At 52.3% G+C, this 19,395-nt stretch overlaps 1 protein-coding gene across 1 annotated transcript; it reads left to right on the top strand.

The window, feature by feature from the left end:
• The first annotated feature begins 318 nt into the window (after nucleotides 1-318).
• On the top strand, nucleotides 319-7,081 carry GPN2 (GPN-loop GTPase 2). The gene is made up of 5 exons (XM_066638791.1): nucleotides 319-823; nucleotides 2,716-2,872; nucleotides 3,344-3,504; nucleotides 5,164-5,294; nucleotides 6,413-7,081. The coding sequence occupies exons 1-5, from the start codon at nucleotides 407-409 to the stop codon at nucleotides 6,483-6,485; spliced, it is 939 nt and encodes a 312-aa protein (XP_066494888.1). The 5' UTR covers nucleotides 319-406; the 3' UTR covers nucleotides 6,486-7,081.
• Nucleotides 7,082-19,395: the final 12,314 nt, after the last annotated feature.

Genomic DNA, 19,395 nt, shown 5'->3' with positions numbered 1-19,395 from the left:
TGATGACGTTAGCGTTTCAACAGCCGGCTCGGCGGAACCCTTTTTGCAGATGCTTTTTTCCCACCCGGAAAGAAATAAGGGTGGGACTCTAGCCGGAAGTGAGCTTCCGGCATGTGGTGCGTCGCGGAAAGGGGCCCGTGCTGCGGCTGGTTGTGAGGGAAGTTGCTCTGGCTGGGGCCCGGAGCTTGTGGGCGAGCCTGGCTGGGGAGAGGCGGCCGCGCCCCTGAAGGGGTCCCCTGAGGGGGGGTCGTCTGGTCCACGCTGGTGGCTGAGGCCTGTGGACGCCCCTCGCCTTGGCTGTAGCTCCCGGGGGGCCTGCCTGGCTGGCTGTGGCTCTCGGGGCGCCTGCCTTCTCCTGGCCTGACCGGCCCGCCTGCCTGACCCACGTGCTGCCAAAGGGGGCAGCATGTCTGGGAGCCCCGCGCAGCCCCCAGTGGCCTTCGGCCAGGTGGTGATCGGGCCCCCTGGCTCCGGCAAGACCACCTACTGCCTGGGCATGCGGGACTTCCTCTCTGCCCTTGGGCGCCGTGTGGCCGTGGTGAACCTGGACCCGGCCAACGAGCGGCTCCCCTACCCGTGTGCCGCTGACATCTCCGAGCTGGTCACCCTGGAGGACGTGATGGAGAGCCTGCGGCTGGGGCCCAACGGGGGCCTGGTCTACTGCATGGAGTACCTGGAGGCCAACTGCGACTGGCTGCGTGAGAAGCTGGCCCCCTTAAAGGGTCACTACTTCCTCTTCGACTGCCCGGGCCAGGTGGAGCTCTGCACCCACCACAGCTCGCTGAAGAATGTGTTTGCCCAGCTGGCCAAGTGGAACTTCAGGGTGCGTGTTGCGGGCAGAGAACTACAGCCAGCTGGTCAAGCCTGATGGGCAGGGTGGCTGCCTGAGAAGGGAGGGCACTGCTGGAAACCCAGTTGCAAGGGAGAGGCAGTGAGATGCAGGTCTCTTGTGTGCTCCCCAAGGCACCTGTGGGTCACTGTGAGATACAGGAAGTTGGACTAGATGGGCCCTGGGCCTGATCCAGCAGGGCTCTTCTTATGTTTCTATGTAATTAGTCCATGGAACTCCTTGCCCCAAGATGTGGTGATGGTGTCTGACCTAGATGCCTTTAAAAAAGAATTGAACAGTTTTCTGGAGGAAAAGTTCTTCACAGGTTACAAACCATGATGGGTATGTTCGTAGTAGAGAGCCAGGCTGGTGTAGTGGTTTGGGAGGTGGACTCAGACCTGGAAGATCCAGGTTCAAATCCCCCCTCAGCCACGAAGCTTCCTGGGTGACCTTGGGCCAGTCACCTTCTCTCAACCTCACCTACCTCACAGGGTCGTTGTGCGGAAAAAAGGAGGGGAGCAGCTGTGTACACCACCCTGAGCTCTTTAGAGGAAGGGTGATATTAAAATGTGATAAATAAATAAATAAATAATATGTGCAACCTGGTTTTAGAAATAGGCTACCTCAGAATGCCAGCTACCAGGAGGCAGGTCTCTTGTGGTCTCTGTGCTTCCTGAGGCATCTGGTAGGCCACTGAGATATAGGAAGCTGGACTAAACGGGTCCTCTTTGGCCAAATCCAGCAAGCCTCTTCCTATGTTCCTTTGTTAATTCTCACCAAGTACTGCAAGGTGGTTAATGATCTGCCCCAAGATGGCGACAGGCTCTCTTGTCACAGGACATCCACTAAAATTTAGTATCAGGAGAATTAGAACAGACAAAAGAAAGTATTTCTTTATCTAGTGGGTAATTAATCTGTGTAACTCCTTGGCACAGCACTTGTGGCACCATGTGGAAGACTTTTGTGCTCCCTGAAACATTTGGGGGGCACTGAGAGATACAGGAAGCTGGACTGGATGGGCCTTTGGCCTGATCCAGCAAGGCTCTTCTTATGTTCTTAAGACAGTAATCAAAGATTGTATCACAAGCTAATATCTTCAGTAGGATGCAGTTGGCTCTTGTCATAGCCTGCATGTAGATTATAATCACAGCCACAGCATGGTTTCAGTGTCATACCTCGGGCAAAAAGGCAAGTGAGTTAGTGTTCCAGATAGTTGGTGCTGTTTTCCTGGTGTACTTGAAGCAATTGCTCAGTCCGCAATCTTCCCCACGCAGGCAAGACTCAAAAACAGATCTTGGAAATAAACATCCAGTCCTGGGCTATTACTTTTTCCTGAGTAAAAACCCAATAACATGTGAACTCAAAGTTGCCTCATGTTTGGACACCTTTTAAAAGTGCAGTGACACCACCTGCCAGGAAAGGACTTCGCAGCTCTTGCTAGCCAGAATACGTGGGGTCCTGTGCATACCAGGTGGCTTGCTCCTGCTTGCCCAGAAGGAAGCCTTCTGCACAGAGAGTGGTAAATAACTGAAAGTGAGCCTGACATGGAGGGGGAGCCATTGTCTTGATGGGAGCATAAGAATGCACACTACTTTAGCATGCTTGGAGGAGCAACTGTTTGACCACTGATCCCAGGCTTAGACAATATGTCTAAGGTGCATTCTCTACAATATGGGTTGAGCCACTCATTGTTTAAGGTAGACTCATATTTGTCAGAAAGATCTGGCCTTGAAGAATTAGACTTGAGGCGTGTGCTTTGAGGTCACTGAGAGCTCTTGGCTGACTGAGTTAAGGAATGGGAGTGTGTTGACTGCTTGGTCAGTTTCCGATCCTGACTGGGCTTCAGGGCACTGATTTTCATTCCATCCTCCAATTCTTGTTTGCAGCTGACTGCAGTCCACTTGGTGGATTCCCACTATTGTACAGACCCTGGCAAGTTCATCTCAGTTCTTTGTACTTCTCTCTCCACCATGTTGCATGTAGAGCTGCCCCACGTCAACATCCTCTCCAAAATGGACCTAATTGAACAATACGGAAAACTAGGTGAGAGCTCTGAGTGGAAGGTTCTTGAATGACTGGGGAGCAGGTAAATGTAGGCTCTTTGGAAGCAGCAGTGAGCGGGCTCAGTGAGCAGGCTCAGATTCAGAAGTCCTGTTGCTTGGGTCCCCAAAGCACAGCTCCTAGTCTGCCCTGGGCTAGGTGGGCTGCCAGTCTGGTTCGGTATCAGGAAGCCCCTTCTCCCTCTGAGAAGTAGTCCAGGCTTCAAAAGGAGACCAGAGGAAGTGGTCTGAGAGCTCCCAGCATCTTCATTGGCTTTGGGAGGCTGTGTAAGAGGCTGAAATGTCACAGGGGGCGGGGGCTTCTGTTGCTACAGGTCTGTGCCTTAGACAGGTGCATGAAAGGCAGAAGGCCAGTCCAGAAGCAGCACTCAGCACTGTGGGTATGATTTGGCCTCTGTCCCAAAGGTGAGCCAGCGACAGGTCCTGAAAGTGTTTTTCGCTACTTTCCTTGCAGCCTTCAATCTTGATTATTACACAGAGGTCCTGGATCTGTCTTACCTGGTAGATCACCTGGCTTCAGACCCTTTCTTCAAGAATTACTGTCGCCTGAACAAGAAGCTTGTGGAAGTGATTGAAGATTACAGCCTGGTCTCCTTCATTCCTCTCAATGTCCAGGTGAATAAAACCAAGCAGTGAGACATGATGAGTTGAGGTTTTGGGGAGCTCACATCCAGCTTCTTAAAGCCCTTGAGCTGTGTTTTTTTTTTTTTTTTAAAGTCCTTGTTGTACTGATGCCCTTATGTGTGGCTTGCAGTGACCTCCTGTCCAATGGACTGATCAGGACTGTGTCTGCTCAGCTTCAGCAGCTCCCATGCACAGCATTTGCTGGATGTCCAGTTGCACTTAGGCTGTGTCATGACCGACTATGACACTTTCTTTGCCCAGAGGAGAATGAATGCATTACATTTGGACATGTCCCTGCTCCAGATTGTATACAGTTTTCCATTTGGGGCTTAGGCTGTAACTGTTTGCAATTTCACTATATAATCATACACAGGTGGGCCCCCGTAGCTGTGGATCTGTATCAGCTGATTCATTTGAAAAAAGTTAACTGCTTCCTGTTAGCGGCAATCTAGTTGTTTTTGTTTTCTTTTCAAGCATTCAGGTTGCCAGCAACTTGCTTGAATAGTTATAACAACCTGTTAAAGCAAGATACAGTAAGCATTTGAACAACTCTAATGGGAATGCAGGGGTACTATTAATGCAGGTGCCCCCGTATGCATTTATGGGGGCATGCCTGCAGTGTAGTATAGCAACTAAAGTTACCACCCTATGCACTCTTCCCTGGAATGTTGTGAGACTTATTTATGAGTCGCTGTGCCTAGGATTGTGCTGTAAGAGATGGATCTGTAGAACAGGAAGTCCCCAGTCCTCTTCCTTGAGCTCACAAGCTGCCTTATGTAAGCCACTGTCTCCCATCTGCTGCCTGGAAATAATACCAAACCATCCCAACCTGTCTTCCAGGGTTATTTTAAAGGTTCAGGGGCTGTAGCTCTGTTTAATGGCACTTGCTTTTGCCTGCAGAGGGTCCTTCGTTTCATCCCTGCCCTCTCCAGATAGGGTTCGGAGTGACCCCTCTGTGTCTGAAGCATGGGGCAGCACTGCTGGTCAGCGTGAGTGGCCCCGGGTCTGCCTCTTTGTAAAGACACTTCCTGTGTTCTGGAGAGACTGTGAAGAAAGTACTTGGAGCTACTCCAGGGATTCTGTTTGCCAAGTGTGAACATGGGCATTGGCATTTGCTTCCCATGTTTCTGCTGTGAAGCTCAGTGGCATCCGTGGGGGCTCTCACCCAAGCACTGACCAGACCTCCTTCTTCAAAGTGGCTGCAGTGCAGTTTCATATCGTGCCCTGGAAATGATGTCAGTTTAAGAGTCAATGAGTCAGAGAGTCAATCAGTTCAGTCCTGAAAGTAAGGAAATGGGTGGTGGTCTTCACTGACAGGTCACTTGCATATTCTGTTCAGAAAGTGCTACAGAAGGGAGCAAGCAGAGTTAGAAATTGGGGGAGAAAATAACAACATGGAGCACTGTGGGGACTGCTGAAGTCCACCATAACAGCTTAGGAATGGGGGCCTGTTCCACCGATGAGCCACTGCAGATTTAGTTCCACAGAGAGCCTGTCCCTCAAATACACTCCCGTTTCTGCAGTGGTGTCGATTCACAGGTGATGGTGCATGCTGTGAGTTATCAGCACGAGAGATTTGGTGCATGCCATGTGTGAATCAGCAGTGTGATATTTGGGAGAGCTGATGTGTCTAACTATCCCTCTCTCCAGGACAAGGAGAGCATGCAGCGAGTGATGCAGGCGGTGGACAAAGCCAACGGCTACTCCTTTGGCGACAGGGAGTGCAGGAGCCTTGCGGCTCTGATGTCTGCAGCTGTGGGAGCCGATTTCCATTTCACGTCGTATCCTTTCCTTCCCTCTCGGTCCCACCGTACCCCTGCTCCCATTCAGGTGTTCAGCCTTTTGATCCGCACAGGAATTAATCACTCAGGGGGACTGAAACACCTGCAGGCCCATAACAATGCTGCCAATTTCTGCTGGTACGGATAGGGGCGAGGAGGGCTGATCCCACAGAGGTCCTCATGGTTTGTTTGAACTGCAAGAACGGGCACCACATATTCCCGCAGTTGCACCCGTTTCAGGGGACTGTGAGGAAAGAAGCCACTGCTGGGGTGTCTGGCGATTGTGTGCATGTCCAGTTCCTGCCATGCAGTGTCTGGGTTATGTCTTCTATTTTCAAATGTTTGAGTCACCTTTCAGTCATCAGGCAGCTCATAGCAATGACACAGAAGATATCAATACAATATTAACAGATAAATGCAGCCATTCAGTTTGCTTCAGGAATGCACACCAAACTTTGTTAAAAGCCAAATGGGAAGGGGAGCTGTGTGTCTTTCCTGGTGGATGGGTGAAGGGAGGGAGTGCCTGAGATGAGGCCAATCTCAATGACCCCAAATGCTCACTTTGCTGCAGAAAGTAGAGCGGGCAATGTGTGCGCACTCCAGTATGGGGCATGCACACCTATATCCTGTAAGTAAGATTACCAAAGCTAAGGCACACTGACCCATAAAACCTGGCTTATTGGTGCAGATCTTGCAGGCTGCAGTGGAGATTGACAAGAAAGCAGACTCTGGTTTTAGAGGTAAGTTTCCAGCCCTTTGGTCCAGAAGAAAGGCCGAAACCCGAAGGCTCATCATGCTGAACTGTGGGAGCGTCTCTCTGCTGCAGCTGCTGCTGACAAATGGCCTTGGGTGCAATTTCACCTGTTAGGTCCTTGACAAAAGTGTGAGGACTGCTGGGGGCCTGGCCTGGCCTAGGGCTGTTAGTGAACTGCCTCTGAGCGAGACAAAGCATTTCTAGTGTTGTTTTGTCCCAGGTAGCTCAGTCTCTTTTGTACCTTGAGTAGACTGTCCTTGTATTGCTTGTACTGTCAGAGCTAGCAGAGACAAAGGCTGGCCAGTCAGGCCGCTCCCTTGCACTCAGAGAACACTCTGCTTCTCCTTGACTCTCAAATAATCAGCACTCTTGCAGTCCAGGAGAAGTACGTGCAGGCTGAGGAGAAGACAGTGGAAGAGGAAGCCATGGACGTATGACCTTTCTGCAGCCATCGCTGATCCCAGAGGGATGCTAACTCACCCAACCCCTTGGGCTGTGGGGAGCTGCCTTGGGCCTGCCAAACAGACCGTCAGCGTGTTTGGATGCAGCTTGTGCCTTGTAGGCTCCTTTTGGGCAAGAACTTTTTTTGGCATAGCATGGAGCTTCATTTTACCCACGTGTTCCTCTCAGTGGCAGGGGGAACCCTGCATGGTTTGTAGGGCAGCCAAGGAAAAGTTGCTGATGAGCCTGGTCCAGAAAGATCCCAACTCCAGTGAAAGTGATGGAGGGGTTGCCGTGCAGGACATTCTTTCTGGGGGCTTCTGCCGGGACGTCTCTGCCATTGCTCTGTGGAGAGATCCAGCGGCCAAAGGGATCTGCCTCTCTCTTCCTTTTATGCATTGCACAAGGACTTGGTTCTCTCTCTGTGCCAGTATCATCCTGTCTCCCTCTGGCCTTTCGAGTGTGAAGTTGGTAAAAGGCAGTGACACCCTGAGATGGAGAGGGGAGCATCCCTTGGGCTTCCTGTTTATGTGCAGAGCAGAGCAGGGTTGCCTTCTGCTCAGAAGACGGCCAAATAAAGGCAATTCCATGTCCTCTGCTCTAACTTTGAGTTTGCTTTTGTGTGTGGGTGTGTTTAATGTACTGTAGGAGTGAGCATCTTTTCAATATTTGCACTGCAGTGTGTGTTCAGTTATTGTAGAGGAGGAAATTCCAGGAGGTACAGCTTCTCACTCTTGCAGCACTGTGACATGAAAAGCTTCTGGGCAGTTCTTAAAGGTGCAAGAGCCCAAATGTTTACAGTGTGACTGCTTCCAGTGAGTGGACTTTCCCAGGGTTCAGGTGGTGTTTTGGTCTTGCATTCCTAGCTGCGCCTCTTTCTTCCTTGCTCCAGTGTCTGTTTCAAAGACCAGCAGCTGATGGAGACAGCCAGCTCGCAGTGCAGAGGCAGATGTGTTCATTCAGCACTTTTTCTGACTGGGGCTCTTCAGGCCTGTGTCTGGCAGGAAATGGTGTGGGAGTCGCGTGGTATGGAGAACAGCATCCTGCCAGCTTACCCGACTGAGATGGCACAGTGCCCTGTTTGGGAAGGTGGTAGTCTCTACTAGGCCATACTAATGGTGAAGAGAATTTTTATCACAAATCCACACTTGTGCAGGAAGCTGGGGAAGCGGTAGAGGGGCAAGACAATACAGAAAATCTGCCTGGCCCAAGTAATTTAGTGCCTGGTAAATGGCTGTGTCTGAAATATTAAGGGCATGATGAGGAGGAAAAAGCAGTTGGGGTTTAACATCTAAGCTGGAAGAGTCTACGGCAGGCCTCCAAAGTAGCCCTGAGTGCAGCTTGAGGAGTGGGAATCAGCACTGGCAGTGGGCTTGTTCCTGTGGGGCCCTCCACATTGGAAGAAACAAGGGAAGGGGCTCCTTGCCCAATGATAATATGTGAGAGGGTGCAGAATCTCACCTGAAGAAGTGGTTGCTCTGCTGGGCCAAGCAGGTCTCTGTCCTCTACACACCCACACACCAGGGTGCCACCAGTTTTGAGAGCAAGCTGTTGCTGAAGAAGCCAGAACGTCCTGCATGTTGTTGTTTTGGATAGGAAGTCCTTGGCCATACACTTTTCCTCATACGCATGGGAAGGACAGAGTGGATAGAGAGATGCTCTTTACACTCTCACATAACACCAGAACCAGGGGACATCCACTAAAATTGAGCGTTGGGAGGGTTAGGACAGACAAAAGAAAATATTTCTTTACTCAGCGTGCGGTTGGTCTGTGGAACTCCTTGCCACAGGATGTGGTGACGGCATCTGGCCTGGACGCCTTTAAAAGGGGATTGGACAAGTTTCTGGAGGAAAAATCCATTACGGGGTACAAGCCATGATGTGTATGCGCAACCTCCTGATTTTAGAAATGGGTTATGTCAGAATGCCAGATGCAAGGGAGGGCACCAGGATAAGGCATCTTGTTGTCTTGGGTGCTCCCTGAGGCATCTGGTGGGCAGAGATGTGTGGTCATTAGAGGCAGGGAAAGCAGAGCCTCTCCTGATCCTGGCTGCCCCCCTCCAAAGGACCCAATGAGTAACAAAAAAGTTTCAAATAGCTGGCATCAGAGCTCTGAGAAGTATTTTGTTGTCTTGAGTGCTCCCTGAGGCATCTGATGGGCTAATGAGATACACAAAGCTGAACTAGATGGGCCTTTGGCCTGAGCTCTTTTTATGTTCTGTTGCCAGGAAACAGAGGCTGGGTTTCAACCTGGAGAGTCGCTTTTCAGGTCTGTGGGCCCTTCTGGCAACATTCCTGGGTGGGGTGCAAAGGAATCTGTGGGGCTTTGAGACTGTGGCCACCGAGCAACATCCACAAGGGGCGAACGGCAGGCAGGAGGAGCAGCTGGCATCATTTCCGCCAGTCTCCACCGCCATGTGACCACTTCAGTGCCAGCTGCTTGTGCGCTTCCATGTGGCGGTGCTTCAGCTTCACCACGAGGGGCTGCTGTTGACACGAGGACCAGGAAGGCCGTAGGTGTGCCTGGTATTGAACAAAGGCGGCCAGTGGCTTGTTCTCATGGGCTGTGTCCTGATGCGTCATCTTCAGTGGGGATTCCCACCGAAAAAGCCTCCAGGGCAGCCTGATGTTGGGAAGTGCGCAAGCGCACACAGAGACAGAGCGCCTGCTGGACTTGAGTCATAGCAGGGGCCACAGGCCAATCCACCAAGACCGACACCTGCAGCCCTTTTCATTCCCAAAGCGGTGCAGCAGCTGACTGTGGGGAGTGTGAGCCAGAGGCTGCTGGCCGCTGGGAGGAAAGGAGGGGCTGCTTTCCACTCTGCTCCCTGCCGCTGTCAGTCCCTGGTTCTTCTCCTGGGTTGCAGGTGCCCCTTTTTGCTGTAAATTTTGCAGGTAATTGGTCTCAGTGCCATAAAGCAGCTAGACAGCTGGTGATTTACATCTTCCCATGTCGCGTCCTGAAGTAGCCTTTTGCCACGGCTGCTGCCAGCCAGATTTAATGAGAGTGATGCAAAATCTCATTTTGACTTTGCTCCTCAAGAGAGTTCTGGCTGCCTGACCCTCAGGTGCCTGAACTCACTACTACTGTGCAAGGATGGCAGGGGCTGGGGGGGTGGGGCTCTTGCCGCATAAGGTGTCTTGCCACAAGACACCTCACCAGAGTGTGAGTGCATCACAACCCACATAGGCTCAGAATTAGGCCTTTGGGACAGAGAAGGGCACAAGGTAGAGGGGGTGAGCATTGATGGAGGCAGTGCAGAGCTGGCGATAGGGAACGGGGAGCCTTCCTCTTGCCTGATGCATTTTATGTTGGCACACGTGTGTGGTGCTGGGTGCACACCTGGCAAACATGACCCAGGTCAGTCTCCGGCCGATGGCAAGGAAGCATCAGATTCCACAGGCCTTTGGGAAAGGCCAGACTTTGATTCTGCAGAGCATCCCTCCCACCCCCTGCTGGCTGGCACAGGAAAAGCCTTGCCTTTCTCTTTGGGAACTCCGTGAGCATCCATACTTTGCTTGGCAGACTGAGACTTGCAGAAAAGCCACCTCCCAGGAGCTTCCTGACTCCTGAGTTAGCAAGAGGAGTTTGTGGTACAGAAGAGATGCCTCCCACCTGGGTGGGGTACACACCCCACACTGTGCATTCCATCTAGAGCGGTGCAGAGGTCAAGGCGCAGCCCCCTGGGCAAGCAAGGAGCCTCTGCCATGCTCTCCACAAGCTCTCCTCTCACGCCAGGGATCCTTGATGTGCTCACCCCACAGTAGCCCGTTTCCCGAGGGAAAGAGAGCTGGGGCACAGCCGCCTCCTGTTATCTGTGTTTCCCCCATTCCTGCTGTTGTTGCTGTCACTCGTGCCTTGCCCAGTGACGCAGGTGCTGCGTTCCCTCCGCTACCCAAGAATCTCTGAGCCAGCCGGCACCCCAGGCCACTCCTATATGAAGAGCCCCCGTAGGCTGCCTGAGCTGCTTTGTGTGCACATCTAGGAGCCTTCTGGGCTGCTTGTGTGTGTGGGGGGGGGGCGATTATGTGCTGGGCAGGGTGTGTTTTCCTCACTGTTATTGCCCCAGACAGGAGGCATGCGGGACATTCCTGCATCTCCCCAGGGCTCTGGTGGTAGCAGCAGCACCATGCAGTGGGGGTGTGGTCGGATGAGAGCTCTCTTCCCAGCCCAGGCTGCGTGGATTCTAGGCAGGGCCGCTGGTGGTGTGGGAATGGTTGAGGGGCGCTTGTGGGAGCCAAGAACAGGAAAGCCTTCCGTCCCTGTCAGCAGCTGCGCAGGCGTTCAGGAGGAGGCCCGGCTGGTGTGCTTCCCTCCCTGCCCCACCAAGGTGTGAATGTTGAGGCTCTGTGGTGCCACATTGAGCCCCTCAGCAGTGCCACTGCAAGTGACATATTGCATGGCCTTGTGGCACCTTCAGCTCACGTGGAAAATTGTCCCTGCTCCACAGGACAAGCAGCGTCAGGACCCTGGCCCCATGCTGGGGCGTCTGCTGTGGTGGTGGCCAGGAGAGAGCAGCTGCCTGCCTGCTCCTGCTCGCTGGCCAGGTGTTGCAGCACAGCCTTCCCTGGCACATGGATTGCCTCACCAAGCACCTTTCATCTCTGCCTGCCTGCCAGGCAGGTGCCTCTGAGAGCGGCATCCTGTCAGACTCAGCAACTCCACGGCAGTTTCACCGGTTGAGCAGGCGGTCAGGCGTGGCTGGGCCTCAGCAGGCCTCAGGCTTTGGGGCGCCGGCTTTCCCTTCATGTTCCAGTGAGCCCTGGAGGGAATGTGCCGGGTTCAGCAGCAGATGGTGATACCCCCCCCCCCCACAAGAGGCCATGCTGTATCTCAAAATGTTGAGGGGAGGTGAGAACTCAAGAGATGGCCTGCCTAATATTGTAGCAGTCGGGAATGAGCCCTCCTGCCTCTTCAGGCAAAAAAAAAAAAAAAAAGACCACCCACCCCAGAGAGTATAAGGAGATGAAGGCTGAGGCACCCAAGCCTGGTTTGCCACACCCATGAGCACAGGACGTGCAGTGGGTGGGGAGACAGGTGAGGCAGAGCCTCCCCACCGAATTCTTTCAGAAAGCACTCTACGTGTGGGATGTGGGTGCTTGGGCGCCTCACATAGCAGCAGTGCTTTGCAAAGGACTCAGCTGGGGAGGCACTGCTTCACCTGCCTCCCCCCCCAACTGCATGTCCCTGTCAGGGTCCCGGATTGCCTTCCACTGTTCTGCTAGAGGCTCCCACCAGGGTCGTCCTCACACTGCCACTCCACTAACACACGTGTATGTTACAACACAGGCAAGGGAGCAATACTGGCCCCTGCTCAGTAAACGACGTGCTTCTGTGCACTTCCGTGTGGGAACAAAAGCTTTGCAGCCTCCGAGGAGCCGAGCCCAATTAGTGCTGGCCCAGGGTGTCTCCCGCCCTGGAGGTCAGCAAGCTCCAGTTCCACTTGACTGCTGCACTGGGGTGTGGAAAGTGGACTGCGCATGCTGGGAGGTTGGGAATGTCAGAGAGCGAGGCTGGATGTTTCCAAGAGGCGGAGCTTGCCTGGCCCCACAGCTGGTGCCTTCTTTGAACCAAGCCATGAACACCTGGTCCGGTCACACCTGCTCTCAGCTCCGGTTCTCCCCCTGCATCCTCCCCACCCACCCAAGCGACCCCATCAGCAGAAACAGCTGCAGGAGCGCCACTGCCCCAGCTGGGTGCCTTGTGTGCCGAGGTGGTGGCCGTTCCTCCACCTTGCCTAAACTGTGCAGGAGCAGCTTTGCTGGCACGCCCGAGGCCCCCCATGGGCCTCCTGAGCGAGTCTAGAGAAGCCGTTCAACCGGCTTGAAGGCTTGACTCCCTGAGCCAATTCCATCATTTTGGCTCCCCGTCTTTGGGCAGATCGGCTCCAAGCTGCTCCCTGTTAACCCCTGGAGAGGGTTGGATTCTGGGCCTCCTGGCTGTGTAGGGAGAAAGCAACATGCTCAGGCTCTGACTTCTCACAGACGAACATGGGACCAGGCTTGAAACTGCCCAGTAACAAGAATACGGTGCCTGCTCTCCATCTCCCTTTGGCACCAGCCTGGGGCTCCATTGCTTGACAAGCGGAGGAAGCATTCAGTCTGTTGCTCAAAGACCTTCTTGCAAACCCTAATTGCCTGTCAGGAGTTATCCCCAGCTCCAAATGCAGCTCAGCAGTTGCTGTGGGGGAAAGGGTAGCCTGGGCACTGCCTGGTGCCTGTGTGTTCTCAAGCACCTAGAAAGCAGGTGCACCTGTTCCCCTTCAGGCTCAGAGTGTCCCTGGAGAAAGCAAAGTCCTGGCAGATGACCACAGTTCCAGCTACAGGGGAGCGATTTCCAGGGGCTGCTCTGGGACTTTGGGGCTGTTGGAGCAGCAGGGATGAAGAGCGCTCCTCAGAGGAAAGCAGGCCAGTCTGGGCCAGCATCCTCAACCCACAAGTGCACCTACAGGGTCACACTTTATTTGCCTGTTGAAGTTGCATGTAATTAACATTAAGATGCTCTTTCCATGCAAGGTCTTGGTTTCCAGCTTCTTTGATGGGCAAGAGACAGCGTTTCAAGTTGCCAGCGCTGAAGGTTTTGGGTTCTGCTGCTGTTTCCCAGTCCCTCATCCTTTTCAGAAATATTTCTGCACCCCCCCCCCCATATATTCCAGGAATATTTGCCTCCTCCCATAATGCTCTTCCATCACCCTCCAGGTGCCCAACCTGCATCTCCTTCTTTCTTGATGACCACGTCCAGGCACCAAGTGGAGACAGTGAGGTCATGCAACAAAGTGTTCTTTCATAGCTGTGGAACTCCTGTACACTAGAAATTCATCAGCCTCTGAGTCTAAGCATTTCCTGAAAGCCACAGTAAGGAATCCTTTTTTTGAGTGTGTAAGGTTCCCTGGGGCATTTGGTGGGCCGCTGTGAGATACAGGAAGCTGGACTAGATGGGCCTATGGCCTGATCCAGTGGGGCTGTTCTTATGTTCTTATGTAAGGTAAAAGATATGGGCGGCTGTCCCATTACTGGGCTAGAGAAGTGGAATATTAATTTTTAAATAAAAAGAATAATGCCATTTTATCTTCATATATGCTTTTTATTTTCTTTTTACAACACTGAAATTGAGAGTTCCCCTTCTCATGCAGGTATTTTTTCCTTTACATTTGTTGGCTTCCCTTCGAATGGTGTAGTTTAGAGACTAAAATACATAATACTTGCAAGTCTAGAGCCCTGTCACTATTCTTACTGCCTTTTTTATTATCAGTTGTATGAAATTTGGATTCTCGGGGTTCTGCAAGAGCTAGGCTGGGGGGGGGGCATCTATTAAAAAGGATCTTTCATCTGATGTGGTCTATACGGCTGCTGGTTCTGACCCAGTCATACTCATGTGCAGCAAGTGGTGGATCAGAAGGAGCACTGTTGGCAAGGAGCATAGATTCCAGCAGCCCCGCCACCTCAGCCATCTGATTCATGCAAGTTGCTCACAGACAGCAGCATTGTGAAGGCACAACCCGCAGAGGGAGCAGATCTCTGGCTGGGTGTCCCCCTTTTAGCCCTTTCGGTGAGATTCAGTGCAGGTCTGTATAGGCACAGAGTACCAACACACCCATGAAGACACACTGCAGAGGCTGCCTGTGTTTCCACCCCAACCCAGCCCTGCCACCTGCCATCAGCAGCAAGACAACCACCTCAAAGAAATGGTTCTACCTCGTTCCCTTAGGCTTGGATCAGGGAAGTCCACAGTAAGGCCTGTGTAATGGAAATGTGCAAGATACCTCAAGGAGATAGGATGAGGAGTCAGCAGTGGCCCGTTTAAGGGTCAGGCCTGGGCATTCAGCAGAGGGTGTGCTGCACAGCTGCAGCCACTTGAGGGCAAGAGGGCCCTCAGACATAAAAGCACCTGATGAAGGGGGTGTTTGGGGTGGGCAGTAGAAGGAGGAAAGTGTGAGACTGGATTGATGGCTAATGGACTGATGGGTGAATGGACTTTGGAGGCTGCTGGAGCAGAAACTGCTGGAGACACTGAGATTGGTGTTTGCTTGCCATGCTCAAGACCTGCTGAGGAGCTGCTGGCAGGAGAGGGAGGAAGGAGGACCTCTGCAGGTTGAACAGGTGAGCTACCCTGGTGGTGGGGTCCAGCAGTGCTGCAGGGCCGAATGAGGGTCACTTTTGGGGAAAGAAGGGGAGCTAATTAGCTGAAAGTGGGCATAGTTCTCTAGGACTAGGTGGTGCTTGGCCTTGCAATCTGGCAGAACAGCCTGCGGAACCAATATGCCCCCCAGAAGCAATTTCTCTGTCCCCCCTCAAAAATTGGGCTCTCCCAGCCTGATAATTGGGCTGTCTCATATACTGAAATTATGTGCAAGATTTGCACATTTTCTCTTCAGTCATTTGCAGCTAATGAGTTTCTGTGTGAGAAAATAAGTGCTTATTTCTGGTTGTTACCTGCTTGATGACTTCAGTTCCTGCTTAATGATGTCAATTCCGGTCCTCAGCAGGCGCCATGAATGTCATTCGGCCCACCATATGAAACAAGTTTGAAACCCTGCCCTGGCTTAGATTTTGTGATTACAAGGTTTAAAATCCCGTTAACGATCTAGTTGTCCAAATTTGCTCTTTTTGTGCCCTCCCATGGAAAAGTCAGCATAGAAGGTTAAAAAATCATCCTCAGATCACTTTCACAAAATAACTGCCTGCAATTGTGGTTCAACTGTTGCAGGGAGGGCCTTCCAGAGCGGGGGGGGGGGGGCGCTGCTGCCACCAGGAGTGGTTGATGAGCTCCATCAAACCTTGATGAGTAAAGGCCTCCTGATCAAGCCCTGGGAACTGTGCACTCCTCTTCTCCTTCAGGCATTGGAAATTGTCCTCTGCTCCGTCTCCCCCTTCGGTGTCTAGGAAGTCACAAGGCAAGACCTGACACATTCTGCGAGCTTGTCTTTGTGCTCATGAGGGCATACTTGACAATGGAGGATCGAGCTTTTCGATCACCCTTGGGCACTGTAAGGAAGCCCAGTGGCTTGCCCTCCCATGCTTTGGAAAGTGCATGCACAACTAGTACCTCCCTACAGACACGGACAAGCACATATAGTGCTGAGAGCTAGAGCAAACAGAAATAAAGAAATAGATCCAATGGGCACAAACTACAAGAGTAGAGATTCTGGTTGTTCATCAGGAAGAAATTCAGGATGGTTCGGGCAGTTCAGCAGTGGGACATGCTGCCAAGGGAGGTAGTGATCTTCACTAGCGATGTTCAAGCAGGGACTCAGCGGGTACCAGCTGGAGATGCTCTAGCAGGATTTCCTAGTACAGGCAGGGGGTTGGACTAGATGACCTTGGGGGTCCCTTCCAACTCTAAGATTCTAAGACAGATGTGGCGGCAATGACGGAGGCTCTTGCCTGCCTGCCTGCTGGGTCCAGTCCTCAGTTGGCTTTCCTGCTTAGGCACCACTGAAGACACCCAACTGGGAGAGATAAGCAGACAGAGGATGGATGTGAAAGAAGATGGATGTGAGAGTTCACTGGGGTCACCACTGCCACTATCTCTTCTGTTTTGGCACCCCCACCCCATATGACAAAATCAGATTTAATTAAGTAAGTAACAAAACCACAATGCGAATGAGTTTAACAAATTTATTTAAAATAAAGGAGTAATATTGAACTTCATTATGAGGACATTCTTATATGTAGAATGAGTCGTGGGGGGCAGTTGATGACACACACACACCCCCAGGTGTGCCATCCAGGGCCCTGTGCCCCCCCGCCCTCCCTTAGCTACACTAGTGAATGTGTGCCTGCGGAGGAAGGTTGTTTTCTCTCCTACAGGAATGGCTGCCTCTTTCAAGGCAGCAATTGCCACCTGCAGGTGTTATGCACATCCCGTTAACCCATTTCTGCCCAGCCCACAGGTGTGCACATTTGATCCCTGTTGCGTAAATGCAACGTAGGGCAGAAATGGCTTAAGCTGGAGCACTCTTTCCTTCAACCAAAATGTTTCATGCAGATAACTGACTCATTGCTCAGCTGGGGGAGCCCTGATTGCCAAAGGCTTGCCCTGGCAGGAGAAGAAGCTGTTGCAGTTTTCCACTGGCTACGGCCTGTGACGCTTCACCAAAGAATGCCGTGGCCCAGTTTGCCTCGCAAGGGTCTGACCTCGTGATTGGCGGCCTGAATAATAGGGGCCAAAGCAGAGCAGCAAGGACAGGCTCACAGCATTCCTACTAGAGGGAGATGGGGCAGGACCCTCCTGGGGCCCCCATCTATCGTCACAGCACAGACCCTGGAGGGTGGGGCATTGTGGTTGCATCAGCTGGGAAAGTAGAGCATGACAAGGGTTAATGGGTGAGTCTGAGGTCCCTGTGACACCTCCAGGGGGAAGATCTGGCAGAGCTGTCCTTGGGTGTCGCAAGCAAGGTGAACAGGTTTGTGCTTACGGAGCCCAACCTACCACCCATGGCATTACATCAGGCAGGAGGGAGGGAGGGAGAGAGAGAGAGGGCATAAACCGTGAGGACACATCTGTAGGGACATTACCAAAGAGACATCTCAGCAAACAGGAGCAAGGCATGTGGGTTGAGCTCCAGGCAAGGGTGTGACTGTCTCGTGGCTGGTCGGCAAGCAATGGCACAATTGTCTGTGCACAAGTACTCGGGTGGTTCCCATGAGGCGAAGAGGACCAAAGTGTCCTCCTGTGCGGAGGGTGAGGGTGGAAGTAGATCCCAAGCCTTGCCCCAGAGAGTTTCCCCACAGCAAGGTGATGATGGCACAAGCCGTTGTCAAGCGTGACGCAGGGCTGCGCTTCGCAGAAACAGTCGCTGTGGCAGTTTTGCATTTGTGGTTTCGACACTGTCAGGGAAACTGCTCTGTGCTTGTCTCCGAGTTGATGCATCTCTTTGCGCTGTTACAAGAGCTGAGTGAATGGACCAAACGGATCTGAGCACATTTGAATACAGAACTGCATACAAGACTAGTGTTAGGGGCCCTCAGGCAAAGGGAGCAATTGGTCCAACTGGCTTAAAGTCCGTTCCTGAGCTGGGAACCCCGTAAAGGCCATTTGTAGATCCCTAGTTGGGTGCAAATGACAGCTTGGCAGTGGAACGCCGATTGAAGCCCCTGGCAGACTGTCCAGCTGGTGCCCACGGCTCAGAGAAGCAGATCAACAGAGCCACACCGACTGTACAGTGCAGGATGCTAGGAAGGAGGCACCCCTAGGAGAAGGGCTGCAGGTGTCAGGCGGCTCAAGAGCCTCAGAAGGACAGCCTGCAGAATGGAGAGCAGGAACCAAGAACCCCCCTGACATACGAACCAAAATGTAGGACAGGTCACTGAAGAGAGTCAGGCTGTCAGTCATGGAGCCCAATACAGTTTGATCTGCTCCCTGTAGTTTCTGGATGGGAAAGGGGAGATCCTGTTTCTTTCCCTCTTTATGCAACCGCTAGACTGATCCTTCTTAGGAACCTCCCTGGAGACACAACCCTCATTCCAATGTCTGTTTCAAGGCTGTCTCCCCGACAGGACCTATTTCTTGACCCTGTGGTCATCCAGAAGTATGGGAAGGAACGCCCTTTTGCAGACTGGGCTGCATTAACAGCATTTGCTGCCTGGTTCGTATCCATCGCCATCCAGGAACTGCAAACTCGTAGGTCTGTACTGGAATCAAGGATGGAGCATGTGGAGACCTCCTGAAGGATTTCCTAGCAAACCTATCTGGACCATCATGGAAAACATGGTGACCTCCCAGGCACACAATCACACCCTCCCCTCCCTGCTTAGTGTCACTGAATTGCACCACTCCCCATAAAAGCACAAAGGGAGCAACACACTAGTCACTCCCCGTGGATCAGGGTGCCACCCTGGCCTATATCCTATCAGCCCCGCCCCACCCCACCCCAATCTAGAGGGTGCTGTGCCCATGCAGGGCCACATCAGACATGCCGCTGACAACACATCCTATGCACGTGTATAAGAGTTCCAGGGCAAAACACATCCTCCCTCTGTTCGAGGTGATAAATAATGCACACACCTTAGAAGGGAAATTCCCACCTGTGGGTGGGAAACAAGGAGGATGGAGGCCTCTTCTGCTGCGGCAGGGACACCTGCAGCTCTCATAAAGATTTGTGGTCGTAATTATGGGTCACATCTGCAAGGAGTCCTTTCGCAGGAGGAAGGAAACTGCAGGGCACAACCCAATTTTAAAAATCTAAGCTAAGCATCCATGGCATAGCTAGAGGGGGTGCAGAGGACTAAGTTTAACAGGCACCTGAACACGCTGTGCAAGCAGCCCCTCCCCTTTGGAGCCATTCCGGGCGGTGGGAGCAAAACAGAGGCATTTGCCCTCCCCGTTCCTTATTCCTGGCCTTATTCCCCCTCTTGCTACGCACCACCTTACCTGCACCAGAGTAGGTCTCCTGCTACGGCAGTGGGCTGCTAATGCTGCCAGAGTTTTGTGGTGGAGGCTTGAAAATGGCCACTAACAATGTGCTTGGCACATCAGTAACAGCCAATTTATGGCAGCGCATCAGTGTCCCTCTGCCATAATTCAGGTGATAGGATTGGTCTGTTAGTGACCAGAAGTTGAACAGGACCTAGCAGCGTGATGTGGCTTTAAAAACCAGCTCATTATTATTATTTATTAATTATTATTAACAGTATTTATATACCACTTTTCAACTAAAAGTTCACAAAGCAGTTTACAGAGAAAAATCAAATAACTAAATGGCTCCCTGTCCCCAATATTTGGCTGCACTAAGAAAGGCATAGAAGCCACATCACAAGGAGACATGCTTCCACTCAAGTCCTGTTTTGGGCCCCGCACATTTAAGGAGGACACTGATAAGCTGGAGCAGATTCAAAGGAGAGTAACGCAAATGGGGTCTGGGTCTGGTCTGGAGACCAAGTCCTTTCAGGAACAGTTAAAACTGC

Source organism: Tiliqua scincoides, chromosome 10 (assembly GCF_035046505.1).
Source record: "Tiliqua scincoides isolate rTilSci1 chromosome 10, rTilSci1.hap2, whole genome shotgun sequence".
Taxonomy (NCBI): domain Eukaryota; kingdom Metazoa; phylum Chordata; class Lepidosauria; order Squamata; family Scincidae; genus Tiliqua; species Tiliqua scincoides.
The sequence above is the reverse complement of the archived record's forward strand: the minus strand, read 5'-3'. Positions and strand labels throughout refer to the sequence as shown.

Bases quoted from the DNA above. Each gene is read 5' to 3' on its own strand.
- GPN2 (XM_066638791.1), top strand. From the start codon at position 407: ATGTCTGGGAGCCCCGCGCAGCCCCCAGTGGCCTTCGGCCAGGTGGTG. The intron at 3,505-5,163 runs GTGAATAAAACC...CCCTCTCTCCAG, and splicing joins TCATTCCTCTCAATGTCCAG to GACAAGGAGAGCATGCAGCG. The intron at 5,295-6,412 runs GTATCCTTTCCT...TCAAATAATCAG, and splicing joins GCCGATTTCCATTTCACGTC to CACTCTTGCAGTCCAGGAGA.